This window comes from Trematomus bernacchii, unplaced genomic scaffold (assembly GCF_902827165.1).
Source record: "Trematomus bernacchii unplaced genomic scaffold, fTreBer1.1, whole genome shotgun sequence".
Lineage (NCBI taxonomy): Eukaryota > Metazoa > Chordata > Actinopteri > Perciformes > Nototheniidae > Trematomus > Trematomus bernacchii.
In genome coordinates this window covers 14,113,119-14,132,390 of record NW_022987727.1, presented here as the reverse complement: position 1 = coordinate 14,132,390, position 19,272 = coordinate 14,113,119, and the positions used below count along the sequence as shown (strand labels likewise).

At 41.4% G+C, this 19,272-nt stretch overlaps 1 protein-coding gene across 2 annotated transcripts in view; it reads right to left on the bottom strand.

Moving 5' to 3' along the window:
- Positions 1-3,599: 3,599 nt before the first annotated feature.
- The window catches only part of atp13a2 (ATPase cation transporting 13A2), a 33,382-nt gene continuing 17,709 nt past the window's right edge, over positions 3,600-19,272 (bottom strand). Inside the window, exons 4-29 of one of the 2 annotated variants that reach the window (XM_034144662.1) lie at positions 19,144-19,202; positions 18,993-19,059; positions 18,830-18,909; positions 18,577-18,654; positions 17,131-17,200; positions 16,868-17,002; positions 16,711-16,777; positions 15,391-15,522; positions 14,766-14,927; positions 14,447-14,557; positions 14,223-14,269; positions 13,948-14,136; positions 13,642-13,848; positions 12,943-13,050; positions 12,088-12,241; positions 11,725-11,836; positions 11,499-11,623; positions 10,681-10,850; positions 10,484-10,576; positions 9,534-9,613; positions 6,158-6,310; positions 5,948-6,044; positions 5,146-5,369; positions 4,846-4,997; positions 4,554-4,726; positions 3,600-3,943 (exon numbers count right to left, since the gene is read on the bottom strand). In XM_034144662.1, coding sequence (XP_034000553.1) covers positions 3,776-3,943; positions 4,554-4,726; positions 4,846-4,997; positions 5,146-5,369; positions 5,948-6,044; positions 6,158-6,310; positions 9,534-9,613; positions 10,484-10,576; positions 10,681-10,850; positions 11,499-11,623; positions 11,725-11,836; positions 12,088-12,241; positions 12,943-13,050; positions 13,642-13,848; positions 13,948-14,136; positions 14,223-14,269; positions 14,447-14,557; positions 14,766-14,927; positions 15,391-15,522; positions 16,711-16,777; positions 16,868-17,002; positions 17,131-17,200; positions 18,577-18,654; positions 18,830-18,909; positions 18,993-19,059; positions 19,144-19,202 — 3,213 coding nt within the window. In that variant the 3' untranslated portion in view covers positions 3,600-3,775. The remainder of the gene's footprint in view (positions 3,944-4,553; positions 4,727-4,845; positions 4,998-5,145; positions 5,370-5,947; positions 6,045-6,157; positions 6,311-9,533; positions 9,614-10,483; positions 10,577-10,680; positions 10,851-11,498; positions 11,624-11,724; positions 11,837-12,087; positions 12,242-12,942; positions 13,051-13,641; positions 13,849-13,947; positions 14,137-14,222; positions 14,270-14,446; positions 14,558-14,765; positions 14,928-15,390; positions 15,523-16,710; positions 16,778-16,867; positions 17,003-17,130; positions 17,201-18,576; positions 18,655-18,829; positions 18,910-18,992; positions 19,060-19,143; positions 19,203-19,272) is intronic. The other variant, XM_034144663.1, reaches the window with a different exon arrangement.

Here is a 19,272-nt window from a genome sequence, read left to right as displayed (position 1 = left end):
TCTGAAATGGTAAAATCAGCACGTGTGAATGCTCAGTCACTGATGGTCCTCTGATTAAATGGAGACACAGCTGTATGTAAACCAGAGAATTCCTGTATGAGCAGGACTATTGTGCCCTATAGATGTTCTTTATTTGTTCAAACAGAGAAGAGATCTCAATAAAAGCCATATTCAGTGGTGCACATCATGAATACAAAAGTTTATTATAAAGGTTGAATTCAGCTTGTGCCTCCTGTATCACACCTTTACTTCCTGGTGGTTGATTTTCGTTGCTGTAGTTCAACTGAATATATCCGAGGGAGAATTTATGATACTGTTGAGAGATTTTAGTTCAGGAAGTAAAGCAGCAGAGCAGGAGACTGATGGGTTTAGCTGAGTGAGAACACAAACTGCCTGTAAATAATGATTTAATAAAAATGATTTGCAAAAAATGTTTTTATTTTGTTTGGCATGTTCATTGCTTTACATTTAATTGGCAGGCAGTTGCTCTTGTCCAAAGAGGCTCATATGTGCATTTGAACTCAATAGGAACATTAACACTCATCACATAGTCAGTGTTTTGGATAATCTGAAGTAACAAAAGTATTGTTAGGTGTGGCTGTTGGAAATGTTAAGTGTACATTTTCAGAGCATTGAGCCCTATACATATAATTCCATTAATCTCTACTGTATTGGAGAGGGGGGAATACATCAACACCTAAACAAATCCACCCCAAAAAAAAAAAAATTCTGTAATTTGGCTGACCCTTTAATTAGCTAAAAACATGCAAACCCACCAGGGTTATATGGTTCTTTAACCCCAGGACCACACCCTTAAAAGTTCCTGGGGCCATTTTTCAGCCATTCGGGTTTTGATGTTCATGCCATTTTGGCTGTGTTGAATGAATATTGCTCAAACTTGCCAGAGGATATTCTTTTTTAGTTGTATTTTGAATTGTCGTCTCAGTTCCTTAAATTAGCCTAAAATGGCTAAGCTACACAAAAACAGACACATTTGTTCCTAGCGGCAAAAAATGCCCCATTGAAAACGCTTTTTTTTACCCCACATTTATCTTATCAGAAACTCTTGATTTCCTTTAAGATTTCATTTTGGACTTCTAGCTTTCAATTTTTTTTTTACATTTGTCTACAAGATGGCGATAATTTTAACCCTTTGAAGCCTGCAGCAAAATGTCACTTTTTACTGTTTTCTGCAAGGCTGACTTGCTACTGACATATGTGTGTGTGGCTTTTGATGTTGGATAATGGTATGTGTGTGTGTGTCCAACTTCAAAATACTTTTATCTTAGAAGGCCACACTGCGTAATAATCGAATTCAATAATAAAAACAATGAGTTGCGAGAACCAAATCAAAATTGGACTTTGTTTTGGTTCTTGTTCAGGTTGTTTATACAGGTGCACTGCAGCCATGGTTATAAGTATTAGTATTAGTGCAGGAGTAGTCTTTTTGGAGATGGCAAGGCATTACAGCACACAGGAGGCTCTGGAGATTATCATGCACTCTGATTGCGAGAATGGCTCCTCATCCTCCTCCGTGGACTCTGAGGCTGACACAGAAGAGGCCTCAGAGTCCACGGAGGACGCCTCAGAGGTGGGAACAGACCAGCTAGAGTCCAACTCAGACTCATCTGAAGCTGAGAGCGGAGGGGAGATGGAGGAAGCAGCTGGACTTCAAAAAATGGAAAAGTGTTTTGGTCTCCCACAAACACTGAGACGCTCCGCTACATCCCAGCAGCCAGAAGTTTGATCCCGGGACCAACACACTATGCTGTCGCCCGAATCAGGATGAACAGCTCGTCCCATTCAGAGGCAGGTGCAGCTTTAAGCAGTACATGCCAAAAAAGCCGGCCAAATACGGTATAAAGATTTGGGTAAACTGTGATGTAAAATCATCCTACGCCTGGAGACTGCAGGTGTATACAGGCAAAGCAGCTGGCAGTCCTTCTGAAGTCAACCAGGGGATGAGGGTGGTCCTGGAGATGACAGAGGGGCTCCAGGGACACATCATTACCTGTGAAAAATTGTTCACGTCCTTCGCACTGGCTGAGGAGCTGCTCAGGAGAAAACTGGCCCTGGTTGGCACAATTCGCCGAAACAAGCCTGAGCTTCCCCCCAATTTGCTCCAGGCAAGAGCGAGAGCGGTCCTCTCCTCCACCTTTGCCTTTACCAAGACCCACACACTGGTCTCTACATCCCTCGACGGGGCAGGAATGTGCTGCTTCTAAGCACGAAACACCGCAGTCCAGACGTAAGCGACGAAACGAAGAGAAAGCCAGTCATAATCAAAGACTACAACCGATGCAAAGGAGGTGTCGACAACCTTGATAAGGTAGGTGCCATTAGTTACTTCAAATTAGCATTTTCCTATAAAATAAATAATATTTGCATCATGAGAGAAAATGCTTGGAATAATTTATTCAAATTGTCTTGTTTTATGTTTTTGTTAGGTTGTTGCCACCTACTCCTGCAGGAGGAGAGCAAATCGCTGGCCACTTGCCCTCTTCCACAACCTGGTTGACATTTCCCATTACAACGCCTATGTCCTGTGGACATCAATCGAGCCATCCTGGCAGCAGCAGAAACCGTACAGGAAGAGGCTCTTCATTGAAGAGGTGGGAGAAATGCTGGTGACCCCACACATCAAGAAGAGAGGGCGCATTCCCCGCTCATCAGCCGCTGCAACAATAGTGTCAGATCTGCAGGGTGCTGCTGCAGGCCCCTCTCTCATCAGTGAACGGAAGAGCAGGAGGCAGTGCCACTTTTGCAAGGACAGAAGAGTTTGCAGCACCTGCTGCAAATGTGGGAACTTAACATGCAAGGACCACAGTCTGTCCATTTGCAGCCCCTGCTCGACCTGAGCTGTGCTCTCACAGCCAGACACACAGTGTTCATCATTCAATGTTCATCTTTGTAAAATATATGTTTTTCTGGTTCAAAATTATCTTGTATTATTCATTTTAGCACACAACAGGGTAATAGGCATTTAGTGGGGAAAAAAACCTTTTACTTGTGGTAGGAGACTGCCTAGTGAAAATCATCATACATCATTATAGGCTAAGATTTTAAACTTTAATCTGACACTGCAGAAAAAATAATGATGCATCAAAATCAATGTTGCTGCCAATCCTTGACCTATATCAGGGTCTAATAATAATACTGCTAATTAAATACTCCTTGAAATGTATTTTATGGAAATTATTCTAGTTTTAGTTTTTTTCAATAAAGAAACAGTGGAGTTTTTTCAGCAAACTGGCATTTAAAGGGTTAAATTCCCCAAAATATAATTCATATTTCATATGTGTATGTCAGGCTGGAGTAGTTTTAAAAGATTTACTCTTTTAAAGTGGGAAAATATATGAATATATCATATTTTTATAGCAGTTTTTGTGAAGGTGGCATTTTTTGGCCTTAGGAACACGAGTGTGAGTTTTTGTTTAAATCTGATACTGCAAAAAAAATAACAATGCATTCAAATCAATGTTGCTGCCAATCATTGACCCATCTAGGGACCTAATAATAACAATAATCAAATATTCCTTGAAATGTATTTTTTGAAAATTATTCTAGTTTTTTGTTTTTTTCAATTAAGAAACAGTGGAGTTTTTTCAGCAAACTGGCATTTAATGAGTTAAAATCCCCAAAATATAATTCATATGTGTATGTCAGGCTGGAACATGAAAAAACATGTTTTAATAACAGAAGTAAACACAAGTTTGCATTGTTAAACAAGTTGCACTTTTTGGCTTGGGTGACTGGGTGACTGGTTGAGCGGACGTCAGCTAAAGTCAATGACTATGTTATCTGTGGGGGACAGGGTTTGATTGAGGGGCGGCCATGATGGGGATTCAGACAGAAGCAGCTTCAGGCGTTTGTACCGTTTCTTGGACTCTCGCGCCCCGCACAGCAACCGGAGACAGTTCAGGATCCCTCCGTCTATCAGCAACTGGGGAGGAAACAGCAACTTTCCAGTTAACAAAGGTTTAGGAATATACCACGCTTAGAGAGACATTTGGAGTGTTTATCATTTAGAATTAAAAGGGCCCTATTATGCTAATGTTCTGGTTTTATAAATCTATTTTGTGCTTCTAATGTGACATGTCTCCATGCTTTAATGTTAAAGAAGTGCCTTGTTATTGTCATACTGCAGCACCTCTTTTCAACCTCTTTCGCCCAGTCTGCTCTGATTGGTTAGCTGACCGGTTCTGTTGTGATTGGTTAACAGCTAAGAGATGTTCTGCATACAATGTGTGGGAGCCACAATTATGTGTTTTGCTTTTAAAATCTTACATTTCAGTCTTTCTAGATGCATATCTTTCCTGAAGTAAAGAGGCACTTCCTTTTTTTAATACCCATCTTTCCTGCCAGTAGGGTGACTACAAAGAAAGATTTGGTTGGAGTAAACAATAAACATTTGGGTCAGCCATCATAAAACCCAGGATAAGATATATCCACAGACTGTCCTGCATCTCATCTGAGCTAGATATCTTTTTATTTCAACTGAAAATTAGCAATCATCCTATTAGGTAATGTCAAGGTGTAATTTGATCACTCACCTCCACAACAAAACAAATGAGGAAGTTGAGTGCAGCCACGGCGACGAGCAGCATTTTAAAATCCATATCAACGAAGTCGTACAGTTGAAGTTTTCCACACACGTAAGCTCCAGGATACAACACCAGCCAAGTCATCAGGGCAAACAGCACCAACAGTAGACAGAGGAAAATCCCTGGAAAACCAATTCAGTTCTCAGTTCAATTTGACTACATTTTATTATTTTTAATAAAGCTGACCAATATGTCAGCATGGGACTGTATTCATCATCCGTTGACATGAGTGCTGACTCACTATTGTTGTAGATAGGTTTCCTGTGAGGGAAGCCCTTGGTGACCACCACAGCCATGATGATGTACTGGAAACCTGACAAGGCAAACACACTGGTGTTCTCCATGTTGGGAAGATTATTTGCACCGGGCACTGTTGAATTGAGTGGAACGTACCTAAAGAAAAAAGAAAGGGGGGTGAGGTTTTACAATGTCTCTACACTGTGAGATATGGGATGGTGTTTGTAGTGGCTTTAGAAACAAATACAATATTTAACGATATTGTGAATAGAATCTCTTAGCAGCCCTGTGTCTTGTCACTGACCAGTCCTCTTTGGTGGTGATGAAGAATGCAGCCAGCTGGCCCAGAATGATCATGCAGGTGTGGATGAAGAGGCTGCCCAGGATGGGCAGGGTCAGCAGACTGGCTGAGGGTCTGCAGGCCTGCAGCTCCTTCGACGGGCCTGCGTTCCCCATAAAGATGGCCAGCGCAGTCACCACAAACATGTCAAAGAACAGGAACTGCCAGTCCGAAAAGTTTGTCCTCACCTGGACACACACATCAAGAACTCACATGTTTCATTGTAAGTTGTAAAAACAATTCGGCAACTGTGTGTTTCAATGCTCGTCAGACTGGGTGCCACAGACATCAGGGCTTTACTGTCAGCATTTAGTGTTGAAGTATGGCTTGTTGGCTGATAGAGGTGCAAACAGACGGTTTGGATCAGTTCAAAAATCAAACTCACAATATAATTTCAAACATACAGAAATGTTGTTAACATTAGCAGGAATATGACCTTTTTCCCATTTCTGACAAATATTAAATAATGGAATAAGGATGTTATGAAAGACTAAATATGTTTCAAGTTAGCTAGCCAGAGCTGAAAATGTCTATGATTAAGCTAATATGACATTGTGCACATGGTAGGCTGTTTTCTACCATCACATACTGGCTTTAGAAAAAGGGGTATTCAAAAATAAGAGGCCCATAATGGAACAAAATGAATTTAAATGTATTATGATGACTTTTTAAACATAGATGTTGACTGGACAAAACTGAAAATCAAAGGCAGCAAAAGTACGCCCGTTTTGAAAGTGGGGGTGTGAGGAGCTCGGGTGCTGCTCACTGTGTAGAGAATGAGGACGGAGCAGAACTGGACGAGGCTGTACAGAGCCATGTATCTGAAGAGACTGAAGGAGGTGACGAGAGAACATCGGCCCTCTCTGCACAGACGGGGAGAAAATATATGTTATTATTTCTTCCTCAGCAGACACTGTACCACAAACACCATCAACGTCTTCCCTCTATTTCTAACCCAGTGCCTCCCAGTCCTCACCTGATGAGCAGCGGCACACAGCTGATGTTTGAGGTCTTGGAAGTGAAAGGTGACGCAACTGAAGCCTCAGCTTCAGACAGGGAAACCCCGACGTCAGCAGCTCTCAGGGCCCCGCAGTCATTGGCCCCGTCCCCACACATGCCCGTCCGGTAGCTGTATTAACAGAAGTGGGTTTTATTTACTTCATTACTGTAATTAAACATTAATCATGAAACTATCTTTAAATCAAATCTGTTGGCTAACAAAGTTTTGATTAAACAAAAGTAAACGTGGTGCTCTAAGAGTACAGCAGTTCCTCTAATGGCCACTAGATGTCAGTTTTTAAAAGAGAGGCGAAGTCCCTCCCTTTCCGGTGGACCTCCATGGGACCTTATTTCGGAAAAATTATGTATTGAAGTCAATGGAGAGAGAAACGTTGTCTTTCGATCCCGTTTGAATTGTGCCACGAATTAAACATATACATGTTTGTCAATTTAAAAGATAATTTTGCAAGTCAAAAAAATTAAAATGTGTCGTAAAACTGTGAAGTAACACATTTTTTTGTGTGAACCGCTCAATGAACTAAGGCTGAAGTTGAATAGTCCATTTAGCTTAGGAACCTTCCTAACGGAGTGAAATGACCCGGAAGTCCCTCAGTGGCAGCCATGATAAGTGCTGTTCGAATTCTCTAGATCAGTGGTTCTCAACCTGTGGTAGCTCCCCAGCTCCCCAGTGGTACGCGAAGGAATCTGACACATTAAAAAAAAAAAAAAGTAAAACATTTTTTTTACATTGTATTTAACCAGATGAAAACATTGAGACAAAATCTCATTTACAATGCTGACCTGGCCAAGAAGGCAGCAACATTACACGTTCTTACACATAACACAGACATATAAAATACAGAGAACACAACGGAGTAAACAAAAAGACGAAAAGCAGTCACTACATTGTGCACATTTGGGACAGTAAGGTACACTACTTATTACTGCAAGAGCAGCTGGTGGTAAGGACCTCAGACAACTTCAATTTAAAACAGGCTATAGGGACAAGTGCCATCAGTTTGAGGCTTGATTGAATAACATTAATTAAAAAATAAATCATACTATCAAAATACTACAACGAATGAAAATAAGCTTGAGATAATTGAAACTGTGGTTTAAATAAGTTCTAATAGGCTATTGTTGTTTTTAGATTTAGAAACGAAAAATGTCTTCTTTTTTTCTGGCGTTGCTAATGACGACCATACTACCCGCGAACGATTAGCGAACGTTGCAAGCAAGCTAAAGAAAGCTGAATGATGTTGTGAGAGAGGTACAGAGGAGAATATTACCAGCGAAAGTGAACAAGTGAATGAGGAGGAGGACAGTCATCAACCGAGCACAAGCGGATGAGAGAGAGAGAGAGAGAGAGAGAGAGAGAGAGAGAGAGAGAGAGAGAGAGAGAGAGAGCGAGAGAGCGAGAGAGCGAGAGAGAGAGAGAGAGAGAGAGAGAGAGAGAGAGAGAGAGAGAGAGAGAGAGAGAGAGAGAGAGCCCTTTGTACATGTAGCTGTGGCTGACAATAAATAATGTTATTATGGAGGTTTCAAACTTCCTTTATAGCCTCCTTTAGCTTAGGAACCACTGGACCTCCCTTTACGAAAGGAGAGGAGAAAATGCTGCCCCACAATGCCTTGCAGCCGCAGCATTTGCAGTCACACAACAGTCGGCCGTTCACGGAAACAACCGATTATGAACGAGAAATGATATCATGAAAGTTACGGTGCTTATTAAGCATTTTAAAACGTATGTGGTAAGTTGCCAAAGTGCTTTGTTTTGAACGTTCATCAGTATTATAATCAAAAAGAGAAATATGAACGTTAGTTTTTACTGAAATGATCAAATAAAGTCAACATTTCAGTCTTTACTAAGCTGTGTGGGGTTTGTTCAACTTTTAAAAGATGTTTGAATGGTGATATACACAGTGATAGATGTTAAGGACTAACGTTTATAATATATACATTTGTATTGATTTTAAGATCTTTTCATAGTTCATACAATCATACGTATTGGGATCATTTGTATTAATGTGGACCGGAGGGAGAGGGTGACGAGCATAAGTTTCACTTTCCTTTTTTATTTCAATTCCAACTTTGGTCATGAAGAATATGTTTCTCTGTTGTTCCCGTTCATAAAGCATAAAACAACAGCATCAGAGCACGGTGCAGAGTCTCTAGATGAGTTTACAGTAGTCCCTCGTTCTTATTAAACATCCATGTTGTAGTCCGCTGTATAGAAAACTGTAGTTTCCATAGTTTCCCCACAGCAGCAGACGCACATTCATGACGTCCGCTGGCGCATCATAAACACGTCGGATAGTGAAAGTGCAGTCGGGTTCTCTAAAGTACCGCAGTCTCTTCTCCTAAATCCTTTTGAATTCTCCTATCCACTATCGCTTAACCCCGTGACGTTTCACTCAGAGGTCAAGGAATAGATGATAGGATTTGACGTTAGGAGCTGATTTTTGGATTATCCGACCGCAACCTACATCTCTGGTCTCGTACACGTCACCAACACCAAGACGGCCGTCACGTTGGCACATTTCACCTCTTTCTTTCAGAATGAGGCGAAAAGTATTAAAAGAGGTGAAAATCACTACAAGTCTGGGCATGTTGAGAGCTGTACATACAGAGTTAGTCGGTTCCGTAAGAGCCAGCATGTGGGACCGGCTTTACAAGGTTTCGGTGAGTAACACGAGTGTAACGTTAATGACATCACTTACGCGACTCTGGGATTTGTAGTCTTTCTAGTTGCGTATTTTTCATAGTCTTATATTTCAACAGTTTTACGACAAACTGTGACTTTTTTTACATGGAAATTATTTTTTTAAGATTGACAAACATCATATGTTTAATTCGTGGCACAATTCAAACGGGATTGAAAGATAATCTTTCTCTCCCCATTGACTTCAATACATAATTTTTCCGAAATAAGGTCCCATGGGGTGGAAGTAGAAGGGCGCGACTTCGCCTCTCTATACAGCAACAGCTGAGAAATTATTCCACCTTTCTCCAGAAATGTATTTTTTGTAATGTTCCTTTTGGTTGCATTTGTAAACACAACTTGATCATTTGTAAACACAACTTGATAGTCACACAGCATAGAAATTATGTAACTAAAATACCTTAACATACCGTACTTCTGACTTAAAATAGGGATGTCATGCCTTGTATTTATCAATATTCTTTTTCCATATCACTAGTAAGGGTTGTCTGAAGGTTAATGAGAGTTTGATTTCCCCTAATAGCCAATTCTCTGTTCCTCTATATATATATATATATATATATTCCCTCTCTTTGATTTTCTTTCAGTTCTTCTTGTGTGTTCGCAAGCCTTCTCCTTTGGTGTCTGTACTCACTTGATTTTCTGCAGCTCTTTCACCAGCTGGGTTTTCTGGTCGGGAGCCATGCGTGCAAAAACTGTGGCATGCAGCAAAACCTGCAGTGACAGCATGTCGATAGTTGACAAAGAATCAAGAACATCTTCATTCAGCCATCATCATCAAAGAAAGATGCTGCTTGAAATACATTCTGATTGTCAGAATGTTATGTAAGGGATAATGTGCAGCGACGCGGTCATTATGGGGAAAAGAACACCGACAGGCTGATCAGGAGCCCGACGCGAAACCGCGTCGCTGCACATTATCCCGCTTATTACAAGGCTACATTCTCAACAAAGTAACGATATGACTTCCAATATTAATTGAAATGCTTTTATGGATTAAGAAAATGATTTTATTGATTTAAAAAATAGTTGTATGTATTGATTTAAATTGACATGCATCCGCTAACAAAAATAGTCCGTTGTTACTGTTTGAACTAACGTAGCAACGTCAGGAACTGCTTCGATAGCGTTTTTGAGGAGCTTTTTGATTACAGATTTGAAAACATCGTTGCTTGCTTTAAAAGTAGCACAATTCATTATGTCAAAGCTTGGAAAGTATCTAGATATCCCTGCCCTAATGCCAAAGTAACTGGCAACTGAATATGTGTCGCCGTTTGATGTCTATGTCTGGACCGCTGCGTAAAAAGGAGGGTTTCTGCCCCGTTACTTTTCCGCTGTTTTCTTGTCGCTCTTGTCTTGTCAGTTAGAAAAGCAAACGGTTTGCTTTTCGGCCAAACTGTATACAGTTAAATCGAACAGACTTGTTTGTGCAGATGTGAGCGTCCTTAACAACGGTCAATAAGTCCTTGACAGCGGTCTGTCTGTTCTGGATTAACAACGTGTCACGTGTTCTGAATTGACCAATCAGAATCGAGTATTCAACTAAGCCATGTAATAATGCTGGGATAACATAGCATACATTACCTTTGGCAAATACTCAGGGAAGTGATCACAGAGGGCAGCAAAGGACTTGCCATTAATAGCCAAGTGATAGTTAAAACCACTCTGGTACAGGCCCTAAGGGGAGAAAAGCAAAGCATCATCAACAGCAGCCAAAGATTCTCCTCCCATGGTTGTGTGCTACTTCAGGATTGACAGAGCCTTGATGTGTTTTGTCTCACCTGATTGATGATCTCTGCCGAGCTTTGGTCCCCTCCGTCCTCCAGGCTGAACTTCAGGGTGGGCATGGACTGGGCAGTGTGGGGGGTTGCATTCACGAATATCACCTTCTCGCCAAATCCTACCATCCCACAGCTTTTTGCTACATTGACAGCCGTTAAAATGTTGTCCCCTGTGTGAAGAAGGACACAACATTATAACATTGATAGCATTGAAGTAGATGCCTCCAAGTTGATGATTTTAAGAGGCCCTTTCATGCTTTCCTTGATTTTCCCTTTTCTGTAGTGCCTTATTTATGTTTTTGTGCATGAAAATGGTCTGAAAAGGCTCATATACCAGTTATTTAGTGGCTAGTGCTCCAACACATGTACAGGGCGGGACAACTTTAAGCGGTTGACCAGTCACAACAGAGCCGGCCAGCTAACCAATCAGAGCAGACTGGGCTCTGGTTTCAGACAGAGGGTGAAAAGAGGTGCTGCAACTTTTTGAACATTAAAGCATGGAAACTTGTCACAGTAGAGGCACAGAATATTAATATGAACCTGAAAATTAGCACAATAGGGCCCCTTTAATAATCATTTTCTTTTTACTTTTGACTACTGACACATTTTCACACCCTCATACATCAGTGATTACTTAGTGTCTCATTAGTTTTAGGTTTGTTAAGTTACATTTTGTTATATAATAAATAAATATGTCTATTGTTAATCGTCTAGTCTGTCTGAGCTGGGCTGAACTAAAGGGGGCTTGTCCGGGGTCTGGACCCGGGACCTCTTCCACCCAAAGCGAGAATAATACTCCTAGACCAAATATCTCTCACCAGTGACCATGACGCTTCGGATCTGTGCCATCGTCAGCATGTTAATAACCGGGGCACTTTCAGGCTTTACCAGATTCTTCATCATCAGCAGGCCGAGGAACTGCATGTCTTTCTCAACCTCTGCTCTGTGGGAGGACACGGCTGCGTTTCAGTAAGACTGGATTTACAACTTCAGGAGCAGGAAATTAGCCTGTAGAATTTGGTGCCCAAGGGAAGCACACCTCACCTTTTAATCTTGCTAAAGTCAGTGTTCACGTCTACTGGTTTATAGGCGAGGGCGAGAACTCTGAGGCCTTCAGTGGAGAAGCTACGCAGCTTGTTGGAGAATTGCGCCGGCACTGAAAACATAATGCAAGAAGAGGCGCACAATTGAGACCCAATGCAGACTTTCAGATATATATATATATATATATATATATATATATATATATATATATATATATATATATATATATATATATATATATATATATATATATATATATATATATATATATATATATATATATATATATATATATATATATATATACACACACACACACACATAGAAATAATATTATTATACCTTAGATAACAAGTTACTTACCAGTTTCTGCCCGGCAGAGGCTAGCCACCATCTCTGGGGATCCTTTGATGAAAGCGAGTGCCGAGTGTCCGCCGCTGGCCACCGTCACCACACTCATCCTCTGCAGGGCCGAGGAGAAGGGAAACCTCTGAACGATGGCCACCGCTTTACCGGACTGACAAGAAAATAAAAGAGAAATGTATAAAAAAACATTTCTATGAAGTGTTTTGCTCAAAATACCAAACAGATCACCCATTCTAGCCATGCCTCATACCCCTCTATTTCAGAAGTGCTGGTTCTGGGTCGGGGGGGGGGGGGGGGGTGAGCTAATGCCTGCTCAGAATTCTACCGAGATACAGCTAAATGCTGCCGTGATGAAACGCCATATCATGTTCTAAACCACATCAAGGATTATTTCTGAAACAGTATGGAGCTCAAATGCTTTTTCTCTTGCGGGTTTACTACAAGGTGAGTTCCTTTTTTATTTCCTGCTTTTTTACACATACTCTCTCCAGTACAGGTTAGCTCTGAGTGTTAGCGATGCTTGCTAATGTAAACAAAGACCATATTACTTCCAAAACACGTTGCACATTGTTTCTGATAGCAAAGTTTCTGATAGGGCCGTGGGTATAAAGTCAGCCCACATTTCAGATATTACGTCATATCGGCAGCAAATCTGGATCAGCTCCGTTGTACCCCCATTTTTAGAGATTTGGGTACGGAGGAAAAGAGAGAGGGTTTTGTTTTCTTACACTTTGTGAGTTCCCCGAGAAACCGGGGACACATATTTATGTATAAAAGACATTAAAAAGTGCATTTTGCATGATAGGAGACCTTTAAGCCCTTTTGATAATTCTTTACGAGACGGTCACTCACTGTTCCTTGAGCTTGGAGCTGTTGTGGAGGTCTCAAAACAGCCAAAACTCTGTGGCTCCCGAACTCTGTATCCAGTTTATTCCCATCTCCCTCCGGCTCCTGAAGGGTCTGGAAATATTAGATGTGAACATGCCGATTTAAATCAACATGTTATAGCAGAAGTTCACAGTGAGATAAATGTTCTGAGTTTTTTGAATGACAATAGTTGTGATACCTGTTAACAATTGAAAGTAATAATGGACAAAATAAAGGTCATGCTGTACCATTTTGTGTAGATGACAGAATATTTTAAATAAACGGTTAATATTGGCATGTATTTAGAGATTATTTTAAGTCCAACTGTTTCCAATATCATAAACACAGAAGTTAGAAGAAAGTTATTTTTGGCCTTGAAGCAGATTTGCACTTTTTTTATCGCCTTTATAGTTTCCTTATACTTTGATCAGACACTTCATTACTGTTTAAAATAGGACTGCACGACGTTTATTGTGCAAGTTGACATCACTATGGCATTAAAAACAACATTGTCTCTGTCTGAACATCTTTGAGAATGTTTTGTGAGTAAGGTTGTTCGTTAGCAAAAAATATTGCTTTAATATCAGTACCAAGACATGGGCTTATTCAATACTATCACTGAAATCAATACCCGATTCTAGTCTTCAAATACCCTTTAAAGTACATTTCAAATAAGAGACATACCCAACCGGTGGACTCAACCATCTTGAGCTCCAGGGGGTCTCCGAGTGGCTCTCCCCTCAGGAGTGTCACAGTGTGACAGCATGCCAGTCCCGAGAGCATGGGCCCCGGGAGCAGGAGTCTAGGATCTGGGACCAGCTCTGAGAAACCAGCAGGTCCTCCCTCCATCACCCCCCACACATCCAGACCCTCCTCCGTAAGAGTTCCTGTCTGGAGGAACAAACGTAGTTGGATGAAAGAAGACTTCAACAGGTCAAGCAGCCGTGACTATTCTCCCCATAAAACTCTAGGTAATGGATTCCCCCTCACCTTGTCGAAGCAGAAGAGGGAGACCTTGCCGCAGATGTTGATGCGGGGGGGACTGATGCAGAAGATGCCCTGTTTCTTCAGTCTGCTCTGGGCGTAGATGGTGCCGGTGGTGATGGCAGCCGGCAGCGCAGGAGGCACTGCGATGGTCACAACATCCAGGCACCTGATGAACAGCTCCAGCCAGGTCGACTGGACACATCCACACACAAGTCAGTGACATCACTTTCTTTACTGTTGGCATGCCAAAGGAAGACAGGCGAGTGGCTTGCACTTACATTTGTTTTGAAGAGGACCACAAAGCTGTATATGGTGCCTAGAAAAGCTGAAGCAACATACAAAACAGTTTGTTAGTGTTATTCAATATTGTTGAATCATAGGTAAAAAAGGCCTTAAACACAATCATCTGAGTAGCTCAGCTACTTAAATACATCATCTGAGTAGCTCAGCTGTAGATAAAATGGTTGTCCTTAAAATCTGTTATCTTTGTTAAAGCCGTTACCAACAAAACCCAGGATGAGCAGGACCTTGGTGACTTCTTTGTAGAAGTGGAAGTCTGTTGGCTGAGGATACATAATGGAGCTGACCAGGTAACCTTTGGCTGTGAAAAACCCTGAGGATGATATAGAAGCAGGAGAACTGGTGAAGCAGGAGAGCAGCATGACCTTTTCAAACTGCCCTGTGGGCTTTCATGGGTCAAAAGGTTCTACATTTCAACGTCCCCGACAAAGGAAAAAAAGGGACCTTATTATAGAAAAACTGCTCTACAGCAAGACTAGATGTCAATAACTCAGTAAAATGTACTCAGCGTCTCTACTCACCGGTGCTTGTGACCACGGCAACAGCACCGCCGCCCCCAGGCCTCCCACCTTTGGCTTGAATGAGCTGCGTTCCACAGAAAAGGGTGTGTCTGCGCTCAGTTTCCGTGCTGAACCTGCCCTCCCCTGCTGGCAGCGGGGTTTTCAGCACTGGAACACTTTCGCCTGGAAGGATGACAACAGGTCAATACAGTGACTCCTCACAAAAAACATGACATTCAGGTACCTTACTGCAGGGTTGTAAAATGGTGTCCGTGTTTTTATTGAACTACAAAATGGGAGGTGGAGTCATTTTTTTTCTAGGCTGAAATGATAATGATTTGGTTTCACTCCAGTTTTCGCTGAGATGATAATCAAAGTTTTGAAACCTGGCTTTTTCACAATTACCGCCTTTTTTGATATTTTGAAGGGGCAAGAAATCACAGTCTTTTCCCCTCACATACCACAAGGTTATATTCTCTTCATTATTTTGAAGAATTAGCACTGGTGTTCAGTCATGTTGATGATCTGTTTTAATGGCAGTTTTGTGGATCTAATCATGTGACATGAACCCAGCTTTAAATATATATATTTTTTTAAACTAAACCCAACATAAAAAGGTCATTTGTATTGAGGTTTTGAAGATCACCTGTAAGCATGCTCTCGTTGACCAGGCACTCCCCAGCCAGCAGGGCAGCATCACAGGGCAGCAGCAGGCCTTCCTGAGGGACGATGAGACAGTCGCCAGGGACCAGATCCTCTGAGCTCACACACTCCTCCGCTGAGAAAACACACAACTAGGAATGAATGCTGTGTCAAGATTGACAAGGAATTAGGAGACTAGTATACGCTTACATTCAGAAGAAAAAGCCACACATTTCGGTTCTTTCTCTTTGTTCAAAATTTGAATTAGCTATTTTGTTTACAGAAACTTTTCATTGAAACAAACTACTCTTTTTATTTCCTGCACCCTACAAAAACAAAGTCCTCTTTCCTAACATTGTATGCCCTAATAGACCACAGTTTGCCGTCCTACATTCTTATCTGCATGCACTGTTACTGAGTTTCAACTCACAAAAGATGTTGAGTTGAGAATTGATGTTTCAGTAGTTTTTCTTTCATAAATGAGGATTGTTGTTGCTAGTTGGACACTCAAACATCTCATTTAGGTTTTGCCTGAAGGGACTTCAGCAGAGCTTACATTTGTTTAAGTAAACAAACACATTGAGTGTACTCCCTTTCTCAAAAAATACTTGCAAAACCATAAAAATCTCAATCTTGCATTATTTATATCGATGTTTACTATTAAAACAATCTTCTTCTTCTCTGTGCTTTTTAGTCAAAAAAGAGTGGACCAGCTTATAGAAACATTGTGACAGAGATTTTAATAGTCACACAGTTCACAGGTTCTCTTTAAAGCCAGGTCCAGTGTTCGCTGTACTTTGATGTGCAACTCTTATGCGAGTTTCTTACTCATTTAAAAGACGCAAGATAAAAGGGCCACTCTAATGCCGCTAAATATATAGAGATATATAATATGATAACCCTTCAGTTGATTGTCTGAACTTTAGGCAGACTGAGACTTAGTTGTGAGAAATGGGGAACTGAAACACAGGTGGTTCAAGAGATGCACCTATTTATGTAGAACACATGACAACTATTATTGTCGACCATCTGAAACTAAACCTGTGGACAGTATACATTAAAATACATATTTTACATGTGTTCATAGCTATGAATTAAAAACATTAACCTCTTCCCCATCCCCTGAACTGATCAGGAAACCAAGGTGGTGCAAAGGGTATTGTTCATGTTCTCACTCGTTCCTTTAAAGCAGGCTGTGCCAAAAGTATTTCTTGTTATTATAATATATATAATATAATAATAATATTAACAAATCCACATGTATAATTTCCTGAAACTATAAAGAATGCACATTATAAGAATGCATTCGCGAAAACAAACTCACCTCCTGAGCTTCTCCTTACAGTGACAGTAGTGACTAACCGGGCCATGTTATTGAGAGTGATGCTTTGCTGTGGAGTTTCATACAATTCAATTATTAAAATCCATACCCAAACACATAAAAAATTTGAATCAGACTAACTATCCAACGACAGGCTCACCTTGCGGATCTCACGAAGTGAGATAATGATGGAGAAAATCGATATAAGAAATATACACGTGGCGTAATAATAATATTTATCGGTCATCCACAGTGTGATGCTGAAAACTTGGAACACATAGAATGGGTTGAGGACCTAAAGGAGAAGATAAATAGAATTAAAGGAAGGTTCAATTTGATACTTCACCTGGATTTTCAGTAAGATATTATTCATGAAAAAGAAAATAAATCTGAGAAAAAAAAAAAAAAAGACACCCGTCTTACCTCCTCAAACAGCAGTGTCAGGTAGGGCTTCACAGGCACATCGATAAGGTTGGGCCCATACATGCGTCCCCTGAAAGGATAAATGCAGAGAATGACATATTTCTACGTTCATGTAGGGCAGGGCAATATGCCGATTGTTATCGGATATATCACTAGATAACGTCTTAGATGAAGAAAATATCATGGCAATATTAAAGTGGCCCTATTCTGCTCATTTTCAGGTTCATATTTGCATTTTCTGCCCTTACTGTGGCATGGTCTTTATTTGTCTCATACTGCATGTGCTGCAGCACCTCTTTTCACCCTCTGTCTGAAACCAGAGCCCAGTCTGCTCTGATTGGTTAGCTGGACGGCTCTGTTGTGATTGATCAATCGCTTAGAAATGTCCCGCCCCTTAGCCCATCACGTCCAATGAGTAATGGCGCGTTTCCACTACAGCGCGGAGCACGGTTTAAGAGGGCTGTGACGTCAGCGGCCCGTCTTTGGTTGCGTTTCCACTTGGCCTAGTACCGGCCAGCGGGTCCTAATTCACAGTTTTTCTGGCCTCATAAAATCGCGGGTCTAGGGCCAGAGACAACGAGGCTGAGTCGGGCTGAGTATGCTAAACTAGAGAGAGCATCGCTGGCAAGGGGGCTACAACTACAACAAGATGGACATATTTGACCGTGATTTAATTGTAATACACGTTTCAAAATGATGCCGAAGTAACAACATACTGATACCGGTTAGTAAAAACCATGAATTAATGCTTTGACAAGTCTGCAGACAGACGGCAGGCGAAAAACCTTTTAAAATGCGTGTGTTCTAAATGGAGATTGGCTAAGCTAACGCAGTATATGCTCCGACCGTCCACACTCACAACAACGGCCTATACAGACATAAATAAAGCAGCGACTGTATTCGCCATGACACAGAGAGTCTGTGGTTTGTACTCGTTTAACTTTTGTCTAGTTTCTGAACATATATGAGGAGCTGTGAGCTCTGAGTGCTAACAGCTAACGGCTGTGTTGTTTTTCTGGGGTTCTCTGAAGATCACGTCACGGCTCCGCCTACACTGCGTTACAATAGATACTACCCCAGTTCCTAAATTGTAATGGAAATGCGCCATAAAGTGAGCCAGTCCTAACGAGGCCCAGCCATACCGAGCGGGGCCAAACGAGGCCGTGTAGTGGAAACGCGCCATTAGAGCGCATATGTTACATCGTGATGTCATTATGTCACAGAAGTAAACAAAGGAGTCCAATGTAGGTCTTTCAGGCAGGGGGGAGTGTGTGGGAGAAACACTTTGGGATATTAGTCTTTGCAGACCAACTATATAACACACTAAAGGAAAGGGAAAACCCCAAAAAGCATAATAGGGCCTATTATGGGAATTTAGTAAAAAATATAATGGTGTTTGTTTTTTCTCCATATGGCCCAGCTCTACATGCATTCATCCTTTCCTACCTCGAGCTTTGCTCCAGGGCACTCAGGCCCTTTTGGAAGCCATACAGGTCCTTGCAGGTCCAGTCCTCATTGAGGACACTGATGACGAAAGACAGAAAACTGAGTGGTTATTTAAGAAGGAAATATTTCATTATCTGGGTATATATATATATATATTGGAAACACATCTGTGTATGAGCAGAAAGAAGGACTGGCTAACATCAGTTTACATCCAGTACTCAGTCCTGTGATCCTGCTCCTCCTGTTTCAGTACCTGACACGACAGAAGGCTCCTCTCCTGTCCAGCCAGATGTAGCGCAGTCCTTCGAACAGGTAGTAGCGCAGCAGCGTTTTCTGTCACACAATCACGGTTACTTTCAGTCTAGAAAACAGATTGCTCAGCAAATTATTCTGCACAATGTTCCCTGCTTCCTTACCTCCTCCTTTTGCAGCTGAACCGTATCTCTCCATTCATTGTCCTCAAGCCCGGCAAACGACCCCAAACTGAAAGGGACAAACCGGGTAATTAGAGTTTTAACCGTTTTCTAAGATCTCTGCATAGCGCTGGGATAATGACGTGTTGCTGACCTGCCTTCCTCCATCTCTTCTGTGAGCACCTGTACCACATGCTGCCGGCCAAAAGTATCCTGAGGGAAGAAACGACACAAATTCTTCTGTGATTGCTTGAAACAAGGCACTTCAAATACTTTGAATCTG